This window comes from Nelumbo lutea, chromosome 3 (assembly GCF_056320005.1).
Source record: "Nelumbo lutea isolate HS-2025 chromosome 3, American lotus-T2T, whole genome shotgun sequence".
NCBI classification, from domain to species: domain Eukaryota; kingdom Viridiplantae; phylum Streptophyta; class Magnoliopsida; order Proteales; family Nelumbonaceae; genus Nelumbo; species Nelumbo lutea.
Window position 1 is genome coordinate 96,384,500 of NC_142686.1, and position 20,849 is coordinate 96,405,348.

Genomic DNA, 20,849 nt, shown 5'->3' on the forward strand with positions numbered 1-20,849 from the left:
CTTCCTTGTTTCAGGCATCCTCAGCCCCGTCAGAGGCAAGGTTATCGACAGCTAGGCCCGACCGGATTGGGCATCATCAGTTTTATTTCATTTACTAATCATAAGTATGCCTTAGTGGCGTATTGACGCTCATGTTATGTGCACACGCGCAGGGTGATTTGAGTTCAAACCTCAACAACCGACAACCACAATAGCATAGTAAATCCATAAAACTATAGGAGAGTGTTTTAGAACCCGTTTGGTGCATCTTTTCACGCGGTCTTTTGGCTGTTTACAAGTTGGGAAGACCAAAAGTCAGTATATTCCTATTTAGCACGCAGAAAATCTCGCTGCCAAAAGATGGAGTGCCAAAACGACGCGAGAAACCCATTTTGAGCTAATTTCGGGAAGCTCCAAATGAAACTTCCTGCGTCTTCCGCGTTTTATTCTCATGCAGAAAGACCCGAAATGATGCACGGAAAGATGTGCATCTGCCAAACAGTCTTCAGAATGCTCAGATCTCATGTCAAAAACTCAATACGTCTATTGACCGTAAGAACTACGAGAAGATCTTTTCAAGAAGACTTGCCAAACGAGCCCTTTGTAAATGAAAAAGAAAAAAGAAAACTTTTCCTCTTCTTAAATCTTAACTGATAGCAAAAAAAAAATCTTAACCAATAAAATACCAAAGCTATACAAAATGGGGTTTAATGCTTGATTTAGAATATCCATAGGTAAAGGTGCAACTCGGATTGGACAAAGTTAGTATTTTACACTACTTTGGGCTCGAACCGTTGGTTCGGGTCCATATATATTTTGAGAAAAGCCTAACCAAAATTTTCCCAAGTTGCACCCGTACCCATAGCTGAGAATTGATCCCAAGTCTCATAGCCCTAAGGTGAGAATTGATCCCAAGTCTCTCCTACTACCCATAGCCCTAAGGTGAGAATTGATCCCAAGTCTCTCCTACTACCCATAGCCCTTAGGTGAGAATTGATCCCAAGTCTCATAGCCCTAAGGTGAGAATTGATCCTAAGTCTCTTCTACTACCGATTAGTGACCTTGCTAACTAGTTAGTTAGCCACAGCCTACATGACCAAACCACCCCACTCCTCCCCCTCAAACAAAATAAAAGTCCAACTTAGGAATCGGGTTCAAATCGAGTCTAAGAAACTTGATCAGATCTAGATACATCTCCTCTCCCAAGTTGTCCCTCTATTTTCTTGGTTTTACTAATCTTTTCATTTTGGGGGTTGTTGGGGGGAAGAGAGGAATGAACCCCAAGTTGATGTAAATGCACGAAAGTTGAAATAGAATGACCGAATGAGTGTAAATTATAGTTTACCTTTAGCTTCAGACTCGATAGAAGCAAAATAGGAAGCAAAATGATGCAGTTCCCAACCTATTTGATGCAGAACAGAAGTAGGCAAACGGTTATTTGTTTATAAGCGAGGTAGAAAGCATGACGTTGTCTCCACTTTATATATAAGAGAGAATGGATATAAGACCTTCGATAGAAGGTGCAAAATTTGCATCAGTCTTTAGAATGTAAAATTTAAACTGTCAATAAGTATATGCAAATGAGATAGAAAGTATAAAGATTATAATTACAAATAAATAAATGCAAAATTCAATCCGGTGCAAAATTTGCATCCGGTTCAGATTTGCACTACAAATAACATAAAAGTCGAAAGTGATCCCAACCATAGAATCCGGATCTGCTCTTCGGAAAGCGCACCTTACATTAGGATGTGACTGTGAGATCGGTGTGAGGCGCTCCCTCTTAGGAGCAATCTCAATTCACAACCGTATAAGGAGGTTGAGTAAAAGGAAAACCGACCAAGTTCCGGGCCAACATTTTCTGACTCCACACAACTTTGGTTGCATTTGAGCATTATAGTTTTCCTTTGTTATTGGTTGGCTTCATTCTTTAACCTTTTACGTTATTTTTTATTTATTTTTTATGGGGGAACGTTTTCCCATCCCATGCATGTATCTTCCCATCGATATTCTACCAATATATGCTTACGTGGCAACTTCTCATATGTGGTACAGTTATGTTGCACATGTGCGTGAAACCCATTATTCCTATTGCAAAACACGTGTCTCAGATTTCTTATGGATGAAGGCCCACGTAGATATTAGATCTATACACCCGGTTCATTGGTTGGTGATTGGAAAATGAAACAATTCGGCCACCCGGTTCGGTATGGTTCTTCAAACATTGGGAAATTGGGTTTTGCTCAAAACGTTGATTCAACCGTGTACCTGATTCGAAAAAGCGGGTTAAGGTATGCTATTGAAGGTCCAAAATTTGGACATTTTTTTGGGTGTGGATACACTTATTTTAAGGTGTTTTGAAGAAACTTTTTCTAATAATTAAATAGGCCAAACTCAAATTTTGGTTGCAGTGCGAATAAATTTGCATTAATATAAATGCATAAGAGTGCAAATGTAAAAATTGTAAATTTTTGTTTAATTTTATTTTATTTTGCTTCATGTCTTAGTTTATTTTATTTGCATTGCAATCAAACAAAAATATATATAAATTCTTATAAATTAAGATTTTCTAACAACTTAGATGACCAAAAGACATATTGAATTTTTGGGGTTTTATCTTTGAAGATAAAGATCTTTTGGTAAGCAGTTCTGTCTATCAGCTTTTAAAAGCGCGTTTAAAAGCTATTTATCATGTAGAAAGATTAGAAAGCTTTATTTGAAGTTTCTTGAAATTCGATATTTTCAAATTTGTCAAACCCCGCCATATTTTTCATAAAAAACTGTTGACTTTATCAAAGACTAACTCACCTAGACAGTTTGAACCATTGGCCCATGGGCCAACCCTAACCTAAATGTCAAGGCTTAGGGTGTAGCCTTGGTCGACCCGAACCGAAATTAACTGAAAATGCAGTGACCCGATCCGATTGCCAGCATGCGATTGTGTCCTCTATGATTTAGCCCTACCCACATTGAAGCAAGGGGTAGGCTTTATCAGTACTGGTACGAAACAACGTAGGACACTGCCCTGGCTGTACTGCAATGTCCTCAAATCAAATCCAACTTATTTTGGCGGGGACCTTCCCATAATAATTAATTAATTCTAAAAATTAACTCTTAATTTCCCAGTTGTACAAAAACAAAAAAAAACAGGATTTATGATATTTATTATTCTAAAATAATTGCGACATGACTAAATAAAAAAAAAAAAAATTGAAGAGGAGATCCACGAGTTTTTGAATTGTATTTGTAATCACATGGAGCCCCAAACGCCCAACAAAATCTTCTACTCGATACCGATCCCAACGAGTGGCTGCCAACCGACGCGGGAGTAAATCGCCGACTGGCTCCCTCCTCGGGAACACCACCACCACCACCACCGGTCCACCACCAGTTCCACTCCGACTTGAAGCTGCGACGACTACAGTGGCCGCCACCGTTGCTTTTTGGCTTTTTTTTGGGGGGTTGCGTTGTGGGGCTCAAGGTGGGCCCCCATGAAATGCTACACGTGGCGTGCATGCTTTGGTGGGTGATGAAGATCAGGGCAGGTGGTGGAGGAGGGATGCACATGGGGTGTGGTGGATTCGAGAAAATCATGTGAGCGCATGTGCTTTCCGTTGGTTTTAGTGTGGCCCATTTCCTTTTGCTTTGCCAAAAGTCCTCTGAGCCTTTCCTCCCCCCCCACCCCACGCTCAAGCCTTGGCTTCGCTTTCTTGGATCGGCTCCTCGTGGTCCATCCACTCCACTTGTCCGGTCCAAATTTCACAACACTGGGCTAGCTCATTCCCGGTCTGACCAATATGATTCATGCATGGTTTTTGAGCCATCGTTGACCTGGATGGTCAGACTGTTTGGCCCGAAAATTGTTCAGTCAACTGGTTCTACTTCATCTCTGAATTAGAATCTTGTCAAAACTGTTAATTTGATCGGCAACCTGATGACTCGAACAGTCGAACTATCAACGCATTTGGACCGAATGGCCAAAGCAGTTTTGGTTCCAGGTCGGTTTTTAAAACATTGGATTTATGAGATGGTTGAAAAAAAAATCAGGATTTGGAATTGGTAGAGGGTCAATTTACACTTGAATAAATTAGTCTATTATTTTTTTTTTTACTAAATCATGATTTCATTGGCTTAATTAATAATCCAAATTGACCCTTTAAGCAGGGTGGGTTGGACCGGAATAGTTTTAAACATAAGTTGGGCTTGACATCTATGAATCCTCTCTAGATCGATTTAGGCTTTGTCCGAGTCCTGTAGCAACCTGGCTCAACCAACTCTGTCATTTGCTTGTGTTTTGGGGATGCATGAATGACAGAAGTTTTACATGAGGTTTTAAAATATTGCATGTAAAAAGATTACAATCAAAATATTTTTTCCAGAAAAAAAAACATAAAATGAGTCTGTTATTAGTTAATTTTTTAATTAAAGAAAAAAATAAAATAAAAAAATCAATAACAAAATAAATATTCATAAATTAAGGCAATGTTTGGATAAACTTTGCTTATAACCTTTGGGCCGTGAAAAATCACAAAATTGTGCCAAAAAAAAGTGATTTGAGCATTTGATAAGAATAATGCTTGGACCCAAAATACTTGAGTCCCAAAGCATAAAGCCTAAAATTGGACCTTCTTACTTTTGAACTTTAAAAGCATAAACCCTAAAGCTTTATCCAAATACAATCCAAATCCTTCACTTTTATGCTTACATTTGGGTAGTACAACTTTAATATGTTGGCCTGTGTGACTCATAGATCCTAGTTGGACAATTTTTAGAGAGAGAGAGAGAAGCTGAGTTCAATTCTACAATAATATTATTGACCAGTCCAGCCCAAATTAGGTTGGATGGGGGAGCTTTCCAACTTGACCCATTTCTGTACTGGCCTTTCTCGAGTGGACCCAAAAGTCCAAAACCAAAGCAAGTGTTGCCTTCTTCTAGGAAAGAAGCAAAAGTGATGAAATTATATAAAAAATAAAAAAAAACCCAAAATCCAAAACCAGGCCAGACCAAGCCAAGCCAAGCCACTGTTGTGTATAACTAAAAACCAAGCCAAACTAAAAACTCTCACACTGAGCGACCGTATCATGCATGTCACAGGTGATCCAAAAACAGTGATTGGGAAGCCAAAACCTGGTGGGCCCAGCTTCGTTGGCATTGACATTTCCAGAACTCAACAATTATTTAACCCCCTTCCACAGTCCCCCCTCCTCCTCTCCTCTCTCTTAAAAGTCTTTCATCTCCCATCTCTCTTCTCTCCTCTCTCCCATCTTCCAATTACATTCATGGAGCTAGAGACTGCTCAAAGCCATGGAACAACCCAAGGGACACTAGCAAGAAGAGAGAAGATGAGAAGCATTGAAGAAGCTGAAGAAACCCAGTTGGGTCACACGCTCCACAGTCAGTCCTCCACCGCTACCACCACCACCAATGTTCCCTACCGGAGACGGCGTAGGCTGGGGAGAAAGAAGAGGAGCAGCAGCACCAAGTCCAAGCTCCAGAGGAATGCGTCTGGAGAATGCGGCGAAGACAAATTTGGAATAGAGAGGAGGATCACCACCCTACAGAAGATCGTCCCCGGCGGTGAGTCACTTGGGGTTGACAAGCTGTTTGAAGAAACAGCTTGCTACATTCTGTCTCTGCAATGCCAGGTGAACGCCATGAAGCTTCTTGCCAACTTCTTTCAAGGCTTGGAGAAAGAAAACAACAAATTTGGAGGCTGATTCCTCTCCAACCTCACCAGCCTCACTTTTTTTTCCTCTCCTTGTAAACTGATCATCAATTGTTTTTCTTTTCTTCTTTCTTAATTTCATTTTATTTTTCCCTTTTTTATTGCATCTTCACTTGTTTTTTTCCTCTGGTTTTTGCCTCAACTATGAAAGAAGAACAGAGGTTAGCTGAGCCCTTCGATCGGAATTCAGATTATGATTTATTTTATTTTTCTAGTATATCTTGAAATCTTGATCAGTCCAGGAATAATCAGTGCAACATGAACCCTTGGATCTGTCTGATGTTTCTCATAGACGGTTTAGGGGCATGAGAGAGAGAAGGATTGAAGGAAGAAAGGAGGAGAAGATTCAAGGTTTGTTCTTTGGTGGGTTGCTCTCATGAATCAGAAAATAGATATCTAGAAGGAAATGGGCTGGGTTGGTGGGCTGGGAGAGTAATTCCATTTTGTGAACGCTGACAAGGAATGGACCAAACTGGGCTTTGGATCATGTGTTGGTAGGTTACGGTGCAACGCTCTATAATGATCTGGCGTCGACATCCCACGTGTAGATGGGGTTGATGGTGACGCATGATGACATGAGGGGTGATGGCATGGTAGCTCATCAGCTAGTGGTAGTCCAGTAGAGTAGTGTTCCATCACACGCTCCTTATCAACCCCAATGCAAGTAGCAACTGCTTCCCTGGTCGGGTCGATCAGGGTGTGTCACTAGTTCACCATACCTTTGTTTTACCACGTGGAGGATTCTATTCTTCTGCCCAATTTACAAGGGACCCTATGGAGCTTCCATGTGTTAATTGTTTACGGGTGGAATTCAGTTGATCCCTTGGTGCCTGAAGACAGGTCGCCACGTGGAAGATTAACAATTTAAAACCCCATACATCAGAATTGTAAGAGTTGTTTTATTTTATTTTCAGTATATAAAATAATTAAATAATAAAATATTTGAGAGTATGGTTTTAAAACCTTCGTTAACTCGGGCGGTCAAACCACTGAACCTGGGAACCAGTTACCTATCCAGCTCCGTTTAGCACCTGGCTTGGATATTCCTAAGAAAAAAAATCATTGAACCGGTTACCTATCCGAACAATGATTTTTGGGTCGATTTTTTTCTATTTATTTTTTATTTTTTAAATATTTGATAATGGCATGGATTGATCCATTTGGATCGAATTGTCGAACCACTGACATAAAAAATCTGGAGGTAAAACCGGTTCAGTTTTTGGGCCGGTTTTTAAAACATTGGGCTAGCTATAGTATTCAACCCAATGTGGAACGGTTTTCCCGAATTGTTTTAAAAAGATATTCTCCATAAAAATGAATAGAATAGAACCCACCTAGGAAATTGACTTCTGATCAGTTAGGGTTTTCAGAAGTGTATTGTAAGTTTGTAACTAGCTGTCTAGCTCTACTAGATAATCTAATTAAAGAAGTTATAGAGGATTGGGCTCATCAAATCAAGAGCAGGAGATGGATTGGAGATTATTATATGCATATTATTTTTTTTCATTTTTTTAATATTTTAAACAGATAATCATCAATAATATGAAAAATATATAATATGACTTAATCTAAGGACAGGTCATCTTTGTTCTACTCTTAGGTGGAATTTGTTCACATGTAAAGGAGAGGGGAGGGGGAAACTCTCTCTTAAGAATCATTTCATCCTCTTGTTTTTTCTTTTTCTTTTCTTTTCTTTTCTTTCTTTTCTTTTCTTTTCTTTTTTATTTGAAGCCTTTGGACTGACAAACTGATAATTATATTAAAAAGAAAGTTGATATATAAATACAATGACATAAAGACTGGGTTGTGTTATGCCCTTAAAAAAAAAAAAAAACAAATGATAATGTCTCTTGAAGGCCACATTTGGTGCACATGCATAAGTCAATTCCATCTGTATTGGCACATGGACTCCATGTAACATGTAAATTAAGTTCATTTTGAATACACATATGCTGCAACCGTGGTCATAACACTTTCCCAAATTTCCTGTTCACTTTTTCTACCCACTCTCTATCCGTCGTGAATTACAGCCACACATCTCTCAATTCATAATAGAGATGTGTGGCTCAAATTCATGACGAATAGAGAACGGATAGAAAATCCCAAGTGGATTAAATATGGATACACCGGTATTAGAAATAAAAACATAAATAAAGCGATGTCGTGAATTCTAACAAATGACTAGCATGTTCATGTTTGATTGGGGGTTGCAAGAAAGTCCTGCAACTATGGTTGTAGCAGATTTGTTGTCATTCTTCTCTCTAGGGTTATATAGTTTCTATGCCAAATAGCAAAGGTTTGGCATAATACTATTCATAGGTCAATGGATCCCAGCTATTCGGGTGCCTTGATCTGGGAAGGCTACATATGGACCTAACCTTTAGCATTTTTCTTTCACAAAGTGATCTCTTTCATACTTAAACCTGCATTTTTATGCTTGCCAGCCTGAAATCTCATCATTTCATTCAAACTCTAAACCCATGTTACTATAGTTTTACAGATTTACTTAAACATACCTTATAGTTTTCATTTTATCAAAACACTCCTATAGTTTGCAACCTATTTACTTAATCAACATTTCATTAATTAAGACGTGTTTGTTTTCCCATCTGAAAATAATAACATTATCACCTAAATTGAGTGGAAGATATTCAAAAGCACGGGCCCATGATTAATTATTCCAAAAATACCACTAACACTTCTTACAGAAGACAAAAATGATCAAATAGAGCCAAATGGAGTGGTTGTTTGTGTCTTATTAGGGGGAAAAATGATATTTTCATTTTTTATTTAATTTATACAAATGAACATTAAGGTCAAAACTGTCATTTCCACTGTCATCTAATGAAAAGTCGGTGTTTTAGTAAAATGCAAACTATCATAGATAAATTTTAGTATAATTCATGAATAAACTATAGAGGGTATTTTAGTAAATAAACAAAAAAAAATCATTTGGGCCCTGTTTGCATGGGGTCTGGATTGGGTTGAGCCGATCTAAGTTTCTAAAGCTTATTACAATTGGGCCTTGCTAGTCCATAAGAGGTTTTGGCCCAATTCAATCAACATCACAAAGACTCAAACTTGGCTGTTGGCAGAGGTTGATTCTTATTGCTGCTTTTATAGGATAGGAAAGTGGTGCGGGGGAACAACTCAAATTCGATTTCAAGTGTAGACATCCCATGTGTAGATTTGTACGGTGGTGACGCATAGTGACATGGGGTGATGGTGCATTTTGTGGTAGTAGAAAATAGGGGGGTTATTACTTATTAGTAGTGTTCCATCAACTACTAACAACAGAAGAATGTTGCCCACATGGCTTCTCTGTCATGCCTAGACTCAGCCCCAGCATTAGAGCTACGTCTATCTTGTCTCGGCTGCTCCATCTTCTACACCAAGTTGATTGGCTGGTTCATAAAATTCTACACAGACCCTGCAATTGGTGTTCCCTAATTGGGTCAATTGGGGTTGTCCTCCACCTCACTCATCAGTGGCTGATCTGCACCATCCATCAGATTGATCATGGCCTTTTGGATCACTATTTGTTCAGTTAATGTCCCTAGTCCAGAAAATGATTTGTCATGAAATGTTTCATTTTTTTAACCTAAAAAAGCTTCTCATGTGAAAGGGTTTATTTTGGAAATTTGGCTTAGGGCTTACAGACTAACATTTGTCCCATAAATAGAGGATAGAGCCATAGAGGCCTAGATCATATTGCCACTTGGAAGATTTCTGAGGTTACTCCCATCCATTCTGAGGTTAAGACTCGGTGCAAACCATAGGAAAGGGCATGTTCAATCGATTCAGCTTTCTCTAGACACAATGGACAAGTATTTGAGATTGCAGAAATTCTTTTGGTTAGTAATTCTTTAACTGTAAGGCCATTGTGAAGAGCACGGGTTGCAAACAGGAGCACGGGTTCTTGTTGTTTCTTTTGGATTTTTCTAATTAGGGAAGAAGCTAGTGGTTGCAGATACACAAGGGTGGAAATTCCTTAGCCTCTTCTTTTTTTAATAAAAATCTTCTTTCCTCTCAAAATATAAAATAAGAAAGGAAAAGAAAAACTACAATCTCAACGAGAGATGGTTTTGTAATTGGGTCAATTAGGGTTGTCCTCATTCAAGATGCGGTTGATTGAGGACCGTTTGGATTGTCATTTGAGTTGCCTCCCTGGGCTCAGATGAGCAGATTAACCTGCCTTGTATTTTGTTTATTTATTTATTTTTCAAAATAAAGAAGCCTTTATTATAGTAAGGAAAATTTTACAATATGTTTAAAAAGCTTATTCCCACATAAAAGACTTATTTTGGAGATGTGAATAGGGCCTCCAAAATGAATTCTGTTCTATAAATTAATAAAGGATAGGAGGCCTAAATCATATTGCTACGTGGAGAGAATCTTCATTAGGGTTCTCTAAAACATGGTTGGAAAACCAATGTTTTTTATTTGACTTGGTCATGTATAAAATAATGACTCAGCTGAGAGCTGACTCTAAGGATATGTTTGGTTTGAAGGAAAATGTAGGGAAAGAAAGAGAAAGGTAAGGAAACCTTTACAAACTTATATTGTTTTTCTTGTCTTTTCCTTCCTTTCTCTACATTTTCTTTGGGATGTCAATTGGACTGGATTTTTCTTAGGGATGTCAATTGGACTGGATTTTGTCCAATCTGATCCAGTCCAATGTGAGTCCATTACAAATGGACTAGGTCCAATCCAATCCAATGAATGTTTTGGATCAATTCGGACTGGTCCAATTCAATGTTTGGACTGTCCAATCTGTTCAAATTCATTTTCATTTAGATTGGTTTCAACACAAACCTGGTCCATTGACATATATATTCTTATCTTATATCAATGGACCAGATATTGGTTTAATCCAACCCAATCCAATATAAATTTGTTATGGACGGACCAGGTCCAGTCCAATCTAATAAATATTTTGGACCGAATCGGTCCAATCTAATATGTCTTGTTGGTCCATCCAATCCGTCCAAATTGATTTTGGACTAGATGGCGTGCAATCCAAAACTGGTCCATTGACACACTTATGGCCTTACCTTTTCCTTCAAACCAAACATGGTAACTCATATTACAATTTCTTATAATTATGCTATTTTATTAAATAAAAAATTAAACTATTTTGGAAGAGATTACGGTTGGTTGGGATTTCAGCCAGTTGCTCTTTCTTGTGATTTACAATCATTGTAAATAATAAATACGGTTAATGACCATCAGTCCTTGTTTTTTTTAACCACTTAATTTATTTTTACTCTATGTGAACCCAGCTTGGTTTTGGTCTCACAATTATTTGTTGAATGTTTTTTGTTTTTTCTTCTGAATTTGCTGACATTTTGTTCTTTTATGGATTTCCATGAGTATTTAAACCCAATATTTGAATTATTATTTTTCCTATATTTTATTTCTTTTTGTTAGTGTTGAATTTTGTTGCCTTCTTAAAGTTCGAGATGAATTATTTGATGCATTTGTTGATATTGTATTTCTGTTTTATATGCTTAGAGGGAAAGTATATGTTTAGACTGCATCCTTGATTGAAACTTGGAGACATTTAGGTTACGCTTGCAAACGATGCAAATGGAGAGTAAATCCCAGTTTAGTGTAAATTAGCATTTTGATTCACTTTTGCTTGTGTTCGGCAACATTACATTTATGTATTGACAAATGACAAACCAATGCATATTTATATTTAGGCTGGCAATTTTGAGTCCAACCCATCTGACCCACCCAACCCACCCTTATTGAAATCCACCCATCTCTTATTTGGGTCAATATGGGTCAAATGACCCATTGGGGTCAAGAGAAAAGGATCAGGGTGGAGTTGGGTCAAAGGTACCCATTGGGTCACAAGTTAATGATAGAATAAGGGTTTAGGCCTTTGGGGTTTGCAACTTCATAATCGAATGGTGAAAGGAAAGAATGAAGATGCAGTGGCGACAGACGACTGGTGAACTGAGGTTCAAATACCTCCATGACGTTGAGGTTTTATTTTCCACCACTGACAGGAGTGAGAATGGAGATGAGCGGTGGTCAATGATTAACAAATGATCAAATCGAATAGCTCCATGAGTTTAGTGTTTTTCTTCTTGACCACCGAACGGAAGGAGAGGGTAGGGAGATGAAGCAGCTGTCAGCGATTGATGAGTAGTGGTTTGAATAGCTCCATTGATGTCTCACCTCTGATGTAAGATAGAGCAGGCGATCGAGGATTGTGTTTTTGTCACTGCAACTGATGGAGGGTGATTTGACTCGACCTCATGATAGGGGGACATGTGGGCGTGACTCTGCACAAGTGACAGTTCAGCGTGACTAGTTCGTCGAGGTCCAACGTGGCAGCTCGGTACCAGGTGATGCTCCGGTTACCCCGAGCTCTCCCCTAACGGGGGGGGGGGGAGGGGTGGAGCATCCCGAGGTCCCTCCAGGTGAGGAGTCCCGATCTCCTCCCAAGTAAAAGAGCCCCCAAGCTCCACCTCAAGAAGGGAACACCCTGAGCTAAGATTCTTCCAAGGAAACGTCCCGAGCTAAGGTTCTTTCAAGTCAGGACTCTCCCAAGCTCAAGGCACTTCGGGATGAGCTCAGGAGCCTCCTAAAGTTTGTTCCTACCCAAACCTAAGTAGGCCACCTCGGGTAGAAGCACCTTGATACGGCACCTACAGCTCGGCACAGGGTAGCTCATAGGAAAACAACTCGGTGTATCACAGGAAGATTTCCTGTCTGACAACCGTACCTGCCAAACCTGGAGCCCTGCACCCACGTCTCTCACCAGGCAGCATCGTGCCTGCCAAACCTGAGAGGTGTCCCCTGCTTGGCAGGGCCGTACCTTGCAGTAGTAACCTGCGCAGCCCTGGCAAGTAACGACTGCGGTAGAGAATCATAGGTAGTTATGTCAGATTTGACAGAGCACCGTTATATAAGAACTCCGACCCCCAAAGAGCAAAGGTAATTGCAAACTGTGCATCTCCACTCTTAGCGTACTTCTCTACAACTCTCTTTCTTAGCTCTCCAAGTTCTAATTTAAGCATCGGAGTGTTCCCGCCAGGAGAGCTCCCTGGGAATCCTTCACCTTCTTCCTTGCAGGTATCTTGTCCGGCGCCAGCTAGGAGCATAGCCTCTACCAACTAGGAGTGACCAGATTGCGCACCATCAATTGGCGTCGTCTGTGGGAATCGCTTCAAAAAGCCTTCTTCCACCAAGTTTTGCAACCTCAGTATCCATGGCTTCCTCCAACAACGCCGGACGCAACGCAGGCGCGAACACTTCCCCTGAACCTCAACTCCCAACAATGTGCGTTGGACAATTCACCCTTCCTCTCTCTATGGATGGGGTCCTGACGCTGAATGTGCCTCAGATCGCGGCACCGGTGAGCGCTCCGCTCCCCTCCACAGTAGGCACCACTTTCACTGAGCCTTTTCTTCCCCCACTACCTAGACCAAACCAGCTTGAAGATCTGATACATTGCATGCGAGCCATACAAGCTCAAGTGCAGCAAGTCCAACAACTTCAGCTATATCAACAACAGGCTCTACACCATGTATACCAGCAGTAGTTCCCCCTGTTGCCTCTAAACCAGCCAATGATTCCACCACGGCACCCGACCCCGTAGCAGGCTAAGCCTTGCTGCCAGAATGAACGCCCCTCTCGTCGGAGAGAGACCTCCCAAGCCCAAAATCCTCCCAGGAGCCAAGTCCCATCCCGTGGCAGGAGGGAGAATCCAGTCATACCCAGTTCCCCATGTGCGGTTAGGTCGGGGAACTCTCAGCCTCCCAAACCCGCATCACCTCAGCTTTCCAAGTTCGTGGCCCGACTCCTTGAAAACCGATTCGAAATCCTGGCTGTGGACTCTAGGCAAGGACCGATCCACAGACATCATCAGTAGTCCAAGCCACTCCCTACAAGAACCATTCTTGACAACACAGAAGCGAGCAACACCAATGCAGAGCCCGCGAAGAAGCAGAGGAGATGTCGTTGAGCTCGCCAAACTATGACACACCACTTGCTCGAACTCAAAGAAAAAGAAGAGGTGAGCTCGAACAATGTGAAAACCACCCCGCTCCTCTTTGTACCATCCCCTCTGTCTCCTGAACTCTTGATCGTCCCGATGCCCAAGGACTTCAAATTACCTCCCCTGGACAAGTATGACGGATTGTTTGACCCGAATGATCACATGGATGCCTTTCAGTCGCAGATGCACCTGGCAAGGGCAAGTGAGTCCTGCATGTGTGTGGCATTCTCTACCACTTTCAAAGGAGTAGCCCACATGTGGTACAGGAACCTCACGCTCGGGACAATAAAAAGTTGGGCGCAGTTCGTTCAGGTCTTCACCTCCCACTTCGTCACCAGCAAAAGATGCCTGAGAACCCAAGAAAGTCTCCTCGGGATAGTCTAGAAGGAAGGGTAGTCTTTCTGCAGCTACATCAAGTGATTTAATGATGCTTGTCTACAGATACTCGACCTGGACCCCGTAGTGCGCCTCACAGCAGCCAAGAGAGGCATAACACACAAGGAGTTTAAGTGGCATGTAGTTGACAACTGGCTTAAGACTATACCCGTGTTCCTCAAGCTCGCGAACCAGTTCATAGGAACGGAGGAGGAAATTAACCAAAAGAATGAAAGTTTGTCTAAAAAGAGGAAAACAGAAGCTGAGTCCTCAATTCATGGGGATAGCAAGAAGAAGAAAGACCCAGCACGGGGAGGAAGGCCATGTCAGCCTTTCTGAGCTCCTCCAGCAAAAATGACTGACTATACACCTCTGAACGCAAAGCGGGCTGAGATTCTCATGGTGATCAAGGACGCCTCATACGTGAAGTGGCCACCTCGGCTAAGAGGGGACCCGAGTGTTAGAAATAAAAATTTGTATTGTAATTTTCATAAAGATCATGGTCATAGTACCAAAAGTTGTAAGAACCTCCGCGATGAGATAGAAGAGCTCATCCGTCGCAGTTATTTAAAAAAAAATTGTACAGAATGATAATAAAACAGGTCGGTAGGACAAGCAAGGCAGTAGAGACACCCCTGAGTCTAGCAGTAGGCAAGGCAAGCAACCACAGAAGCCATCCCTCGAAGAAAGGCCAGTTCGGGGGACCATACACATGATCACCGAAGGATCGATTGTTGTAGGCTGCACTTCGGCCATAGCTCGGACCTCAGATCGTGAGATCGGAATAGTAGAACCCCCCGAAGCGGCCAAGGATAGAGGAATCGATCTTCTTCATCGAGGACGACACGCGCGGAGTCCACTACCCTCACGATGATGCGCTTGTCGTGAAGATAAGGATCAATGATTTCGAGGTGAGGTGCGTCCTCATCAACTCCAGCAGCTCGACAAACATCCTCTTCAAAGCCACATTCGACAAGCTTCAGCTCCAAGAGAGCGACCTCAAGCTCGCAAGTACTCCCTTGGTGGGCTTCAGCGGAGAGGAAGTCAGGCCCTTGGGGAGAATCACTGTACCTGTGGAGGTCGGCACCTGGCCTAGCATAGTGAGACTCAGCCATGACTTTTTGGTGGTCGCAGCTCCCTCCTCATACAATGCCATAATAGGTCGGTCCACAACCCATGCTCTATGTGTGGTGGTCTCCACCCATTATTTGGCGATGAAGTTCCCCACGGACTTCGGAGTTGGTGTAGCATGGGGCGATCAGTTCGAGTCTCGCAAGTGCTACGTCGCCACTCTCAAAGGAAAATCCACGGTGGCAGACGACCTCGAGCTGGAGCGACCTACGGAGCATTGCGAAGAGCGAGCTGCACCTACGGAAGAGACTATTTCCGTGCCAACTTCAACAGAGGACCCAACTCAGACACTCCAGATTGGCGCTTCAGTCGAGGAGCCTCTACAATCTCAACTGGTAAGTTTCTTAGAAATTTAGATGTTTCTGCATGGTCCGTGGCAAAAATGCCCAACATAGACCCTAACATCATCACTCACAAACTGAACACTGATCCTGTAGTTAGGACCGTTAGACAAAAGAAATGCAACCTAGCCTCAGAGCATTGGAGAGCAGTTGACAAGGAGGTCGGGAAGCTCCTCGCAATCGATTTTATCAGGGAAGTCCATTACCCGAGCTAGGTGTCCAACTCTATTCTGGTAAAAAAGGCTAATGGTAAATGGCACATGTGCATTGACTATACTGACCTGAATCGGGCTTGCCCAAAGGACTGCTTCCCACTCCCTAGGATCGATCGTTTGGTGGACAAGACCTCAAGGCATGAGTTGCTGAGCTTCTTGGATGCCTATTCGGGCTACAACCAGATTAGAATGGACCCTGCTGATGAAGAAAAAATAGCCTTTATAACCGAGCTCGGCCTGTACTATTACAAGTTCATGCCCTTCGGACTGAAAAACGTCGGGGCAACATTCCAAAGACTTGTAAACAAATTGTTTGAGCCATTGATCGGCAGAAAGTAGAATGCTATGTAGACGATATGGTCGTCAAAACTCAGTTTTCGAGTGATTTAATAAAGGACTTACATTCTGTCTTTGAAATCTTATGTAAATTTAACATGAAATTAAACCCAAAGAAGTGTGTTTTCGGTGTCACCTCAGGTAAATTCCTATGTTACATCATCAACCAATGAGGCATTGTGGCTAACCCTGAAAAATTAAGGCAATCTTAGATATGAGACCACCCCAGAAATTGAAGGAGGTTCAGATGTTGAATGGCCGCATAGCCGCTCTGAGCTGCTTCATGCCCAGATCAGTAGATCGTTGCCGGTCTTTTCTTCAAGGAAATTAAAAGCAAAAGCTTCAAATGGACCGATGACTGTCAGCTCGCTTTCAACGAGCTCAAAAAGTACCTCGCCCACATCCCAACCTTGACCTGACCCGAGGTCGGAGATACTTTGGAGCTATACCTCTCCGCGAGTGACGAGGTAGTCAACTCGATACTAATAAAAGAGGTAGATCGGGTCCAATGGCCTATCTACTATGTTAGCAAAGTGTTGCAGGGGGCAGAAACGAGATACCCAGAGATCGAAAAGTTGGCATATGCTCTAGTTGTTGCAGCTCAGAAGCTTCCTCCGTACTTCCAAGCTCATACTATTGTTGTTCTCACCAATAAACCTCTGAGGCAAGTCTTGCTCAAGCTCGAGGTGTCTGGTAGGTTGACGAAGTGGGCCATCAAGCTCAGTGAGTATGGCATCCAATACAAGCCGCAAACTTCTATCAAGGCCCAAGCATTGGCTGACTTTGTCGCAGAATGTAGTTTCAGCACTGAAGTCCCCAGACTAGACGAGCCCAAGCATCGTGAGGGAACAACCAGCGTGACTTCTCTCCTAGTTAGATTAAACCCAAACTGGGATGAGGAGCCCTGGATCCTTCATGTGGATGGCTCATCAAATCAGTAGGGCATCGGGGCTGGAATTGTTCTGTACGAGCCAAGCGGTGCGAAACTGGAGTACGTGCTATGCTTTGAGTTTGTTGTGTCCAACAATGAAGCGGAGTATGAAGCGTTAATAACCGGGCTAGCTCTAGCAAATGAAGTGAAAGCCAAGCACATCATCATCTGCAGTGATTCACAGCTCATAGTCAACCAAGTCACAGGTGAATATGAAGCTCGCGAGCCAACCATGGTCGCCTACTTAGCCAAAGTAAGAGAGGCTCTGCTCAATTTCCAGTCCCACTTCATCAAGCAAATCCTAAGATTTGAGAACGCTGAGGCCGACACCCTGTCTCGACTAGCCAGCACAAGTGATAATACCATGAAAATTGTGTACATAGAGAACTTTCCTTGACCTAGCATTCTCGGAGGGGGGGGGGGGCAGAGGAGGTTAGTCCTATCGTACAAGCAGAGTCGAGCTAGATCGATCTGCTCGCGAGCTTCCTGCTACACGAGACCCTCCTTATAGATCGTAATGCTGTCGGAAGGGTAAAGCGTCAGACAACCAAATATGTCATGATAGACGAATGGCTATACCGAAGATCTTATACGCTCCCCTATTTGCGCTGCTTGCGACCTTTCGAGTCCGAGCTCGTACTCCATGACACTCATGAGGGCCTGTGCGGTGGACACTTGGGGGGCAGGGCCCTTGCCCAAAAAGCACTACGACAGGGATATTATTGGCCAACGATGAAGGCAGGTGCGATTGAGTTTGTTAGAAAGTGCGACAAATGTCAAAAGCATGCCAACATCCACCACTAGCCTACTGCCAACCTAAAATACCTCACCAGCCCGTGGCCCTTCGCACAATGGAGGATCGATATACTCAGACCATTTCCACCAGCGACAGGACAGAGGAGGTTCTTAGTGGTAGCAGTTGATTATTTCACTAAGTGGGTGGAGGCCAAACCTCTCACAACGATCACAATGCGGAATGTGCAGAACTTCTTCTAGAAGAATATAGTTTGTCGTTTCGGACTACCCCGAATACTCATCTCTGACAATGGCAAACAATTCGAGGACATTAAATTCCAGAACTGGTGCAAAGATATGGGAATACAACTGAATTTTACCTCGGTGGTGCATCCTCAAGCGAATGGTCAAGCGGAGGTCACAAATAGAGCCGTTCTCCGCGGACTGAAGACACGCCTAGACCAAGCTAAGGGACTGTGGGTCGATGAGTTGCCTAGTGTACTATGGGCTTATCGAACCACGGTGAAGACCGCAACAGCCGAGACCCCCTTCAACCTCACATACGGAACCGAGGCAGTCATCACAACCAAGATCGAGGTCCCCATGCTACGTCTGGAAGCGTACAATGACAAGACAAATGGGGATGAGCTACGCACCAACCTCGACCTACTTGACGAAGTATGGGACCTTGCATACATTAGGACTGTGGCCTACCAAGAACCTCCACGTTGGAGACTTGGTCCTTTGTAAAGTCATGGTACCTGAGCCCAGTGTTGGTAAGCTCGGGCCAAATTGGGAAGGATCCTAGTGAGTAAAGCGGGTGCTCGGGGAAAGAACGTATGAGCTCAAAACCCTAGAAGGGAAGCAGGTACCTCGAGCTTGGAATATTGCCAACCTAAGGCAATATTACCTGTAATTACCGAACTCCAGAGGAGTGGACTATTAAGTCTCTCTCCTAGCCTAAGGGCCAAAAAGTCGAGCTAAGGACCTCGGTGCCCAATCGCCTCTTCGGCATGGGCAAACTCCAGAGGAGTAGACTATTATGTCGCTTCCCCAGCCTAAGGGCCAAAATGCCGAGCTAAGGACCTCAGCACCCAGTCGCCTCTTCGGCATGGGAGAACTCTAGGGGAGTAGGCTATAAGTCGCTCCCCCAGCCTAAGGGCTAAAGTGCCGATCTAACAAAAGACCTCGGCACCATACAAGACCTAGTCACCTCATTGGCGTAGGCTAAGTACTGGTAATGTTTAAGGCGTAGACAATTTGGGCATATACCCTACTATGATTGCTCGCCTCGGTGTACATCATAAAGTTATCCCTACTAAGTACTGGGAGACAGTTTGGGGTAACAACAGTCGAGAAACCTCCACTTCAGGTACTTGGCTCGAAAAGTCAACAGTTCGGGGTAAAATAGTTACTTCGGAAAATAAAGTAAATTGCACAACACTTGGCAAAAAGTCTATTTTCATTACAAAATGTATTCCATTATAAAAAGTTTTACAAAAGGAGAAGGAAAAACTAAGCTTGTAGGCTCAAAGTACAAAGACAGCTCGAACTACTTGGGGGACTTCTCGCCTGGAGCCTCCACGAAAGTATCGACCTGATCGGCAGCCTGGTTAGTAGCGTCGTTCTCCCCAATGTCTTCGTCACCCTCCTCTTCAGAGTCTGGGTCTTTGGTGGCTTGATGGGCTACCTCTCTCATGATTCACAAGGTGGTGATGGTGCTCACATTGAGTTGTGGAAACTCGTGCTTGATCAACCATCGACTGAGCTTGAAGCCTTTGTGGTAGGCATCCACCATCACCCCGTCAAACTCCTCAGACATAACGTACTCTTGAACGACCTTGACTTTGGCCTCCTCCATGGCATTAAGGAGGGTCTCAGATCACTCCTTAATGTCAGCTTCGAGTTGTCTTCTCGCACAACAATTCCTCCTTCTCGCACAACAATTCCTCCCTCTCGCGCAGCCATTCCTCCTTCTCTGACCTCAGAGCTAGCACATCACCCTCCAGCCCATGGATTTGGCTGCGAGCTAGCTCCAGTTCGGTGTGAGCTACGCAGGCTGAATCCTTAGCAGCTCGAGCTCGCTTCAAGTGCCTCTTGGATTGGAGGGTCAGGGCGTGCACAACAGAGTTCACTTGTCAAAAGAATGTCAGTTAGTACCAGTAAAGCAACAAGTACAAAAGTTACAAGTGCAACGAGACTTACCGCCATGGAGTGGGTAGCCGCTTGAGCTCCAAGCTGGAAAGGCGTTAGCTCGGCCCATTCAGAGACCTCTTCAGGATATGCAGCCCCCTTGCTCTTCCGCAGGTTGCACTGCAGGTTCAAGATGCTCCGAGTTGTTCCCTCACTTCTTGAGGTAGAGACAGGAGTGGGCTCTGTAGTAGCCTCGGGAGCGGGCTCTGTAATCTTGGCAATGGGCTCTGCAGTCGCCTCAGGCCCCCGAGGTGGAAGGTTCTCCGACTCCTCCAAGTCAATCACCGGAGCATCAGTAGGCAACTCGGGCTCGGAAGTAGGAGCCCGTAGAGATTCAATGCGAGCTCTCTTCGCAACTTGCTTCTTTTTCCCCTTCATCTTTCCGAAGAGATTTTCTGCACCGAATCGCTCCATAGGACCTACAACAGAGTTTGACGTCAATAATGCTACCAAGAAGTAGAAACTGGCTACTGAGAAAAATACTAACTCTACACAAGGTGACCTACCTGGACTCTGGCCGGCCTCGATGAGCTTGTTCTTGGTGAGGTAGTCCTTGTAGTCGAAGCCGAGCTCCGCCCAAGATTGAAGTATCTCGCTTGTACCTCGGTCCAGCCTAATGCCGAAGTCTTGAATGGCCACCCTCCAGTGAGTAGGGAAGGGCCACCCTGTAGAGTTACGAACTACAAAATAATCTCGTTTCCAGGCCAGGACTTTACTGGGAAGCTTATGTAACAACTTGAAGCACGGGCGGGGGGACAGGTAGTAGGTCCGCCTGTGCTTGGGGAGAACGCTAGATGCATTCATCTTTATTGACAAGATAGAAGAAAAAATGTCAAGATCAAGGGGAAGGGCGTAGTTGAAATAGAGGTAAATC

General features: G+C 43.3%; 1 protein-coding gene across 1 annotated transcript; it reads left to right on the top strand.

The window, feature by feature from the left end:
* Window positions 1-5,049: 5,049 nt before the first annotated feature.
* On the top strand, window positions 5,050-5,889 carry LOC148867024 (uncharacterized). Its single transcript, XM_088974415.1, has one exon. It carries the CDS (start codon window positions 5,061-5,063, stop codon window positions 5,694-5,696), a length of 636 nt encoding a protein of 211 aa, XP_088830541.1. The 5' UTR covers window positions 5,050-5,060; the 3' UTR covers window positions 5,697-5,889.
* The last annotated feature ends 14,960 nt before the right edge of the window (window positions 5,890-20,849 follow it).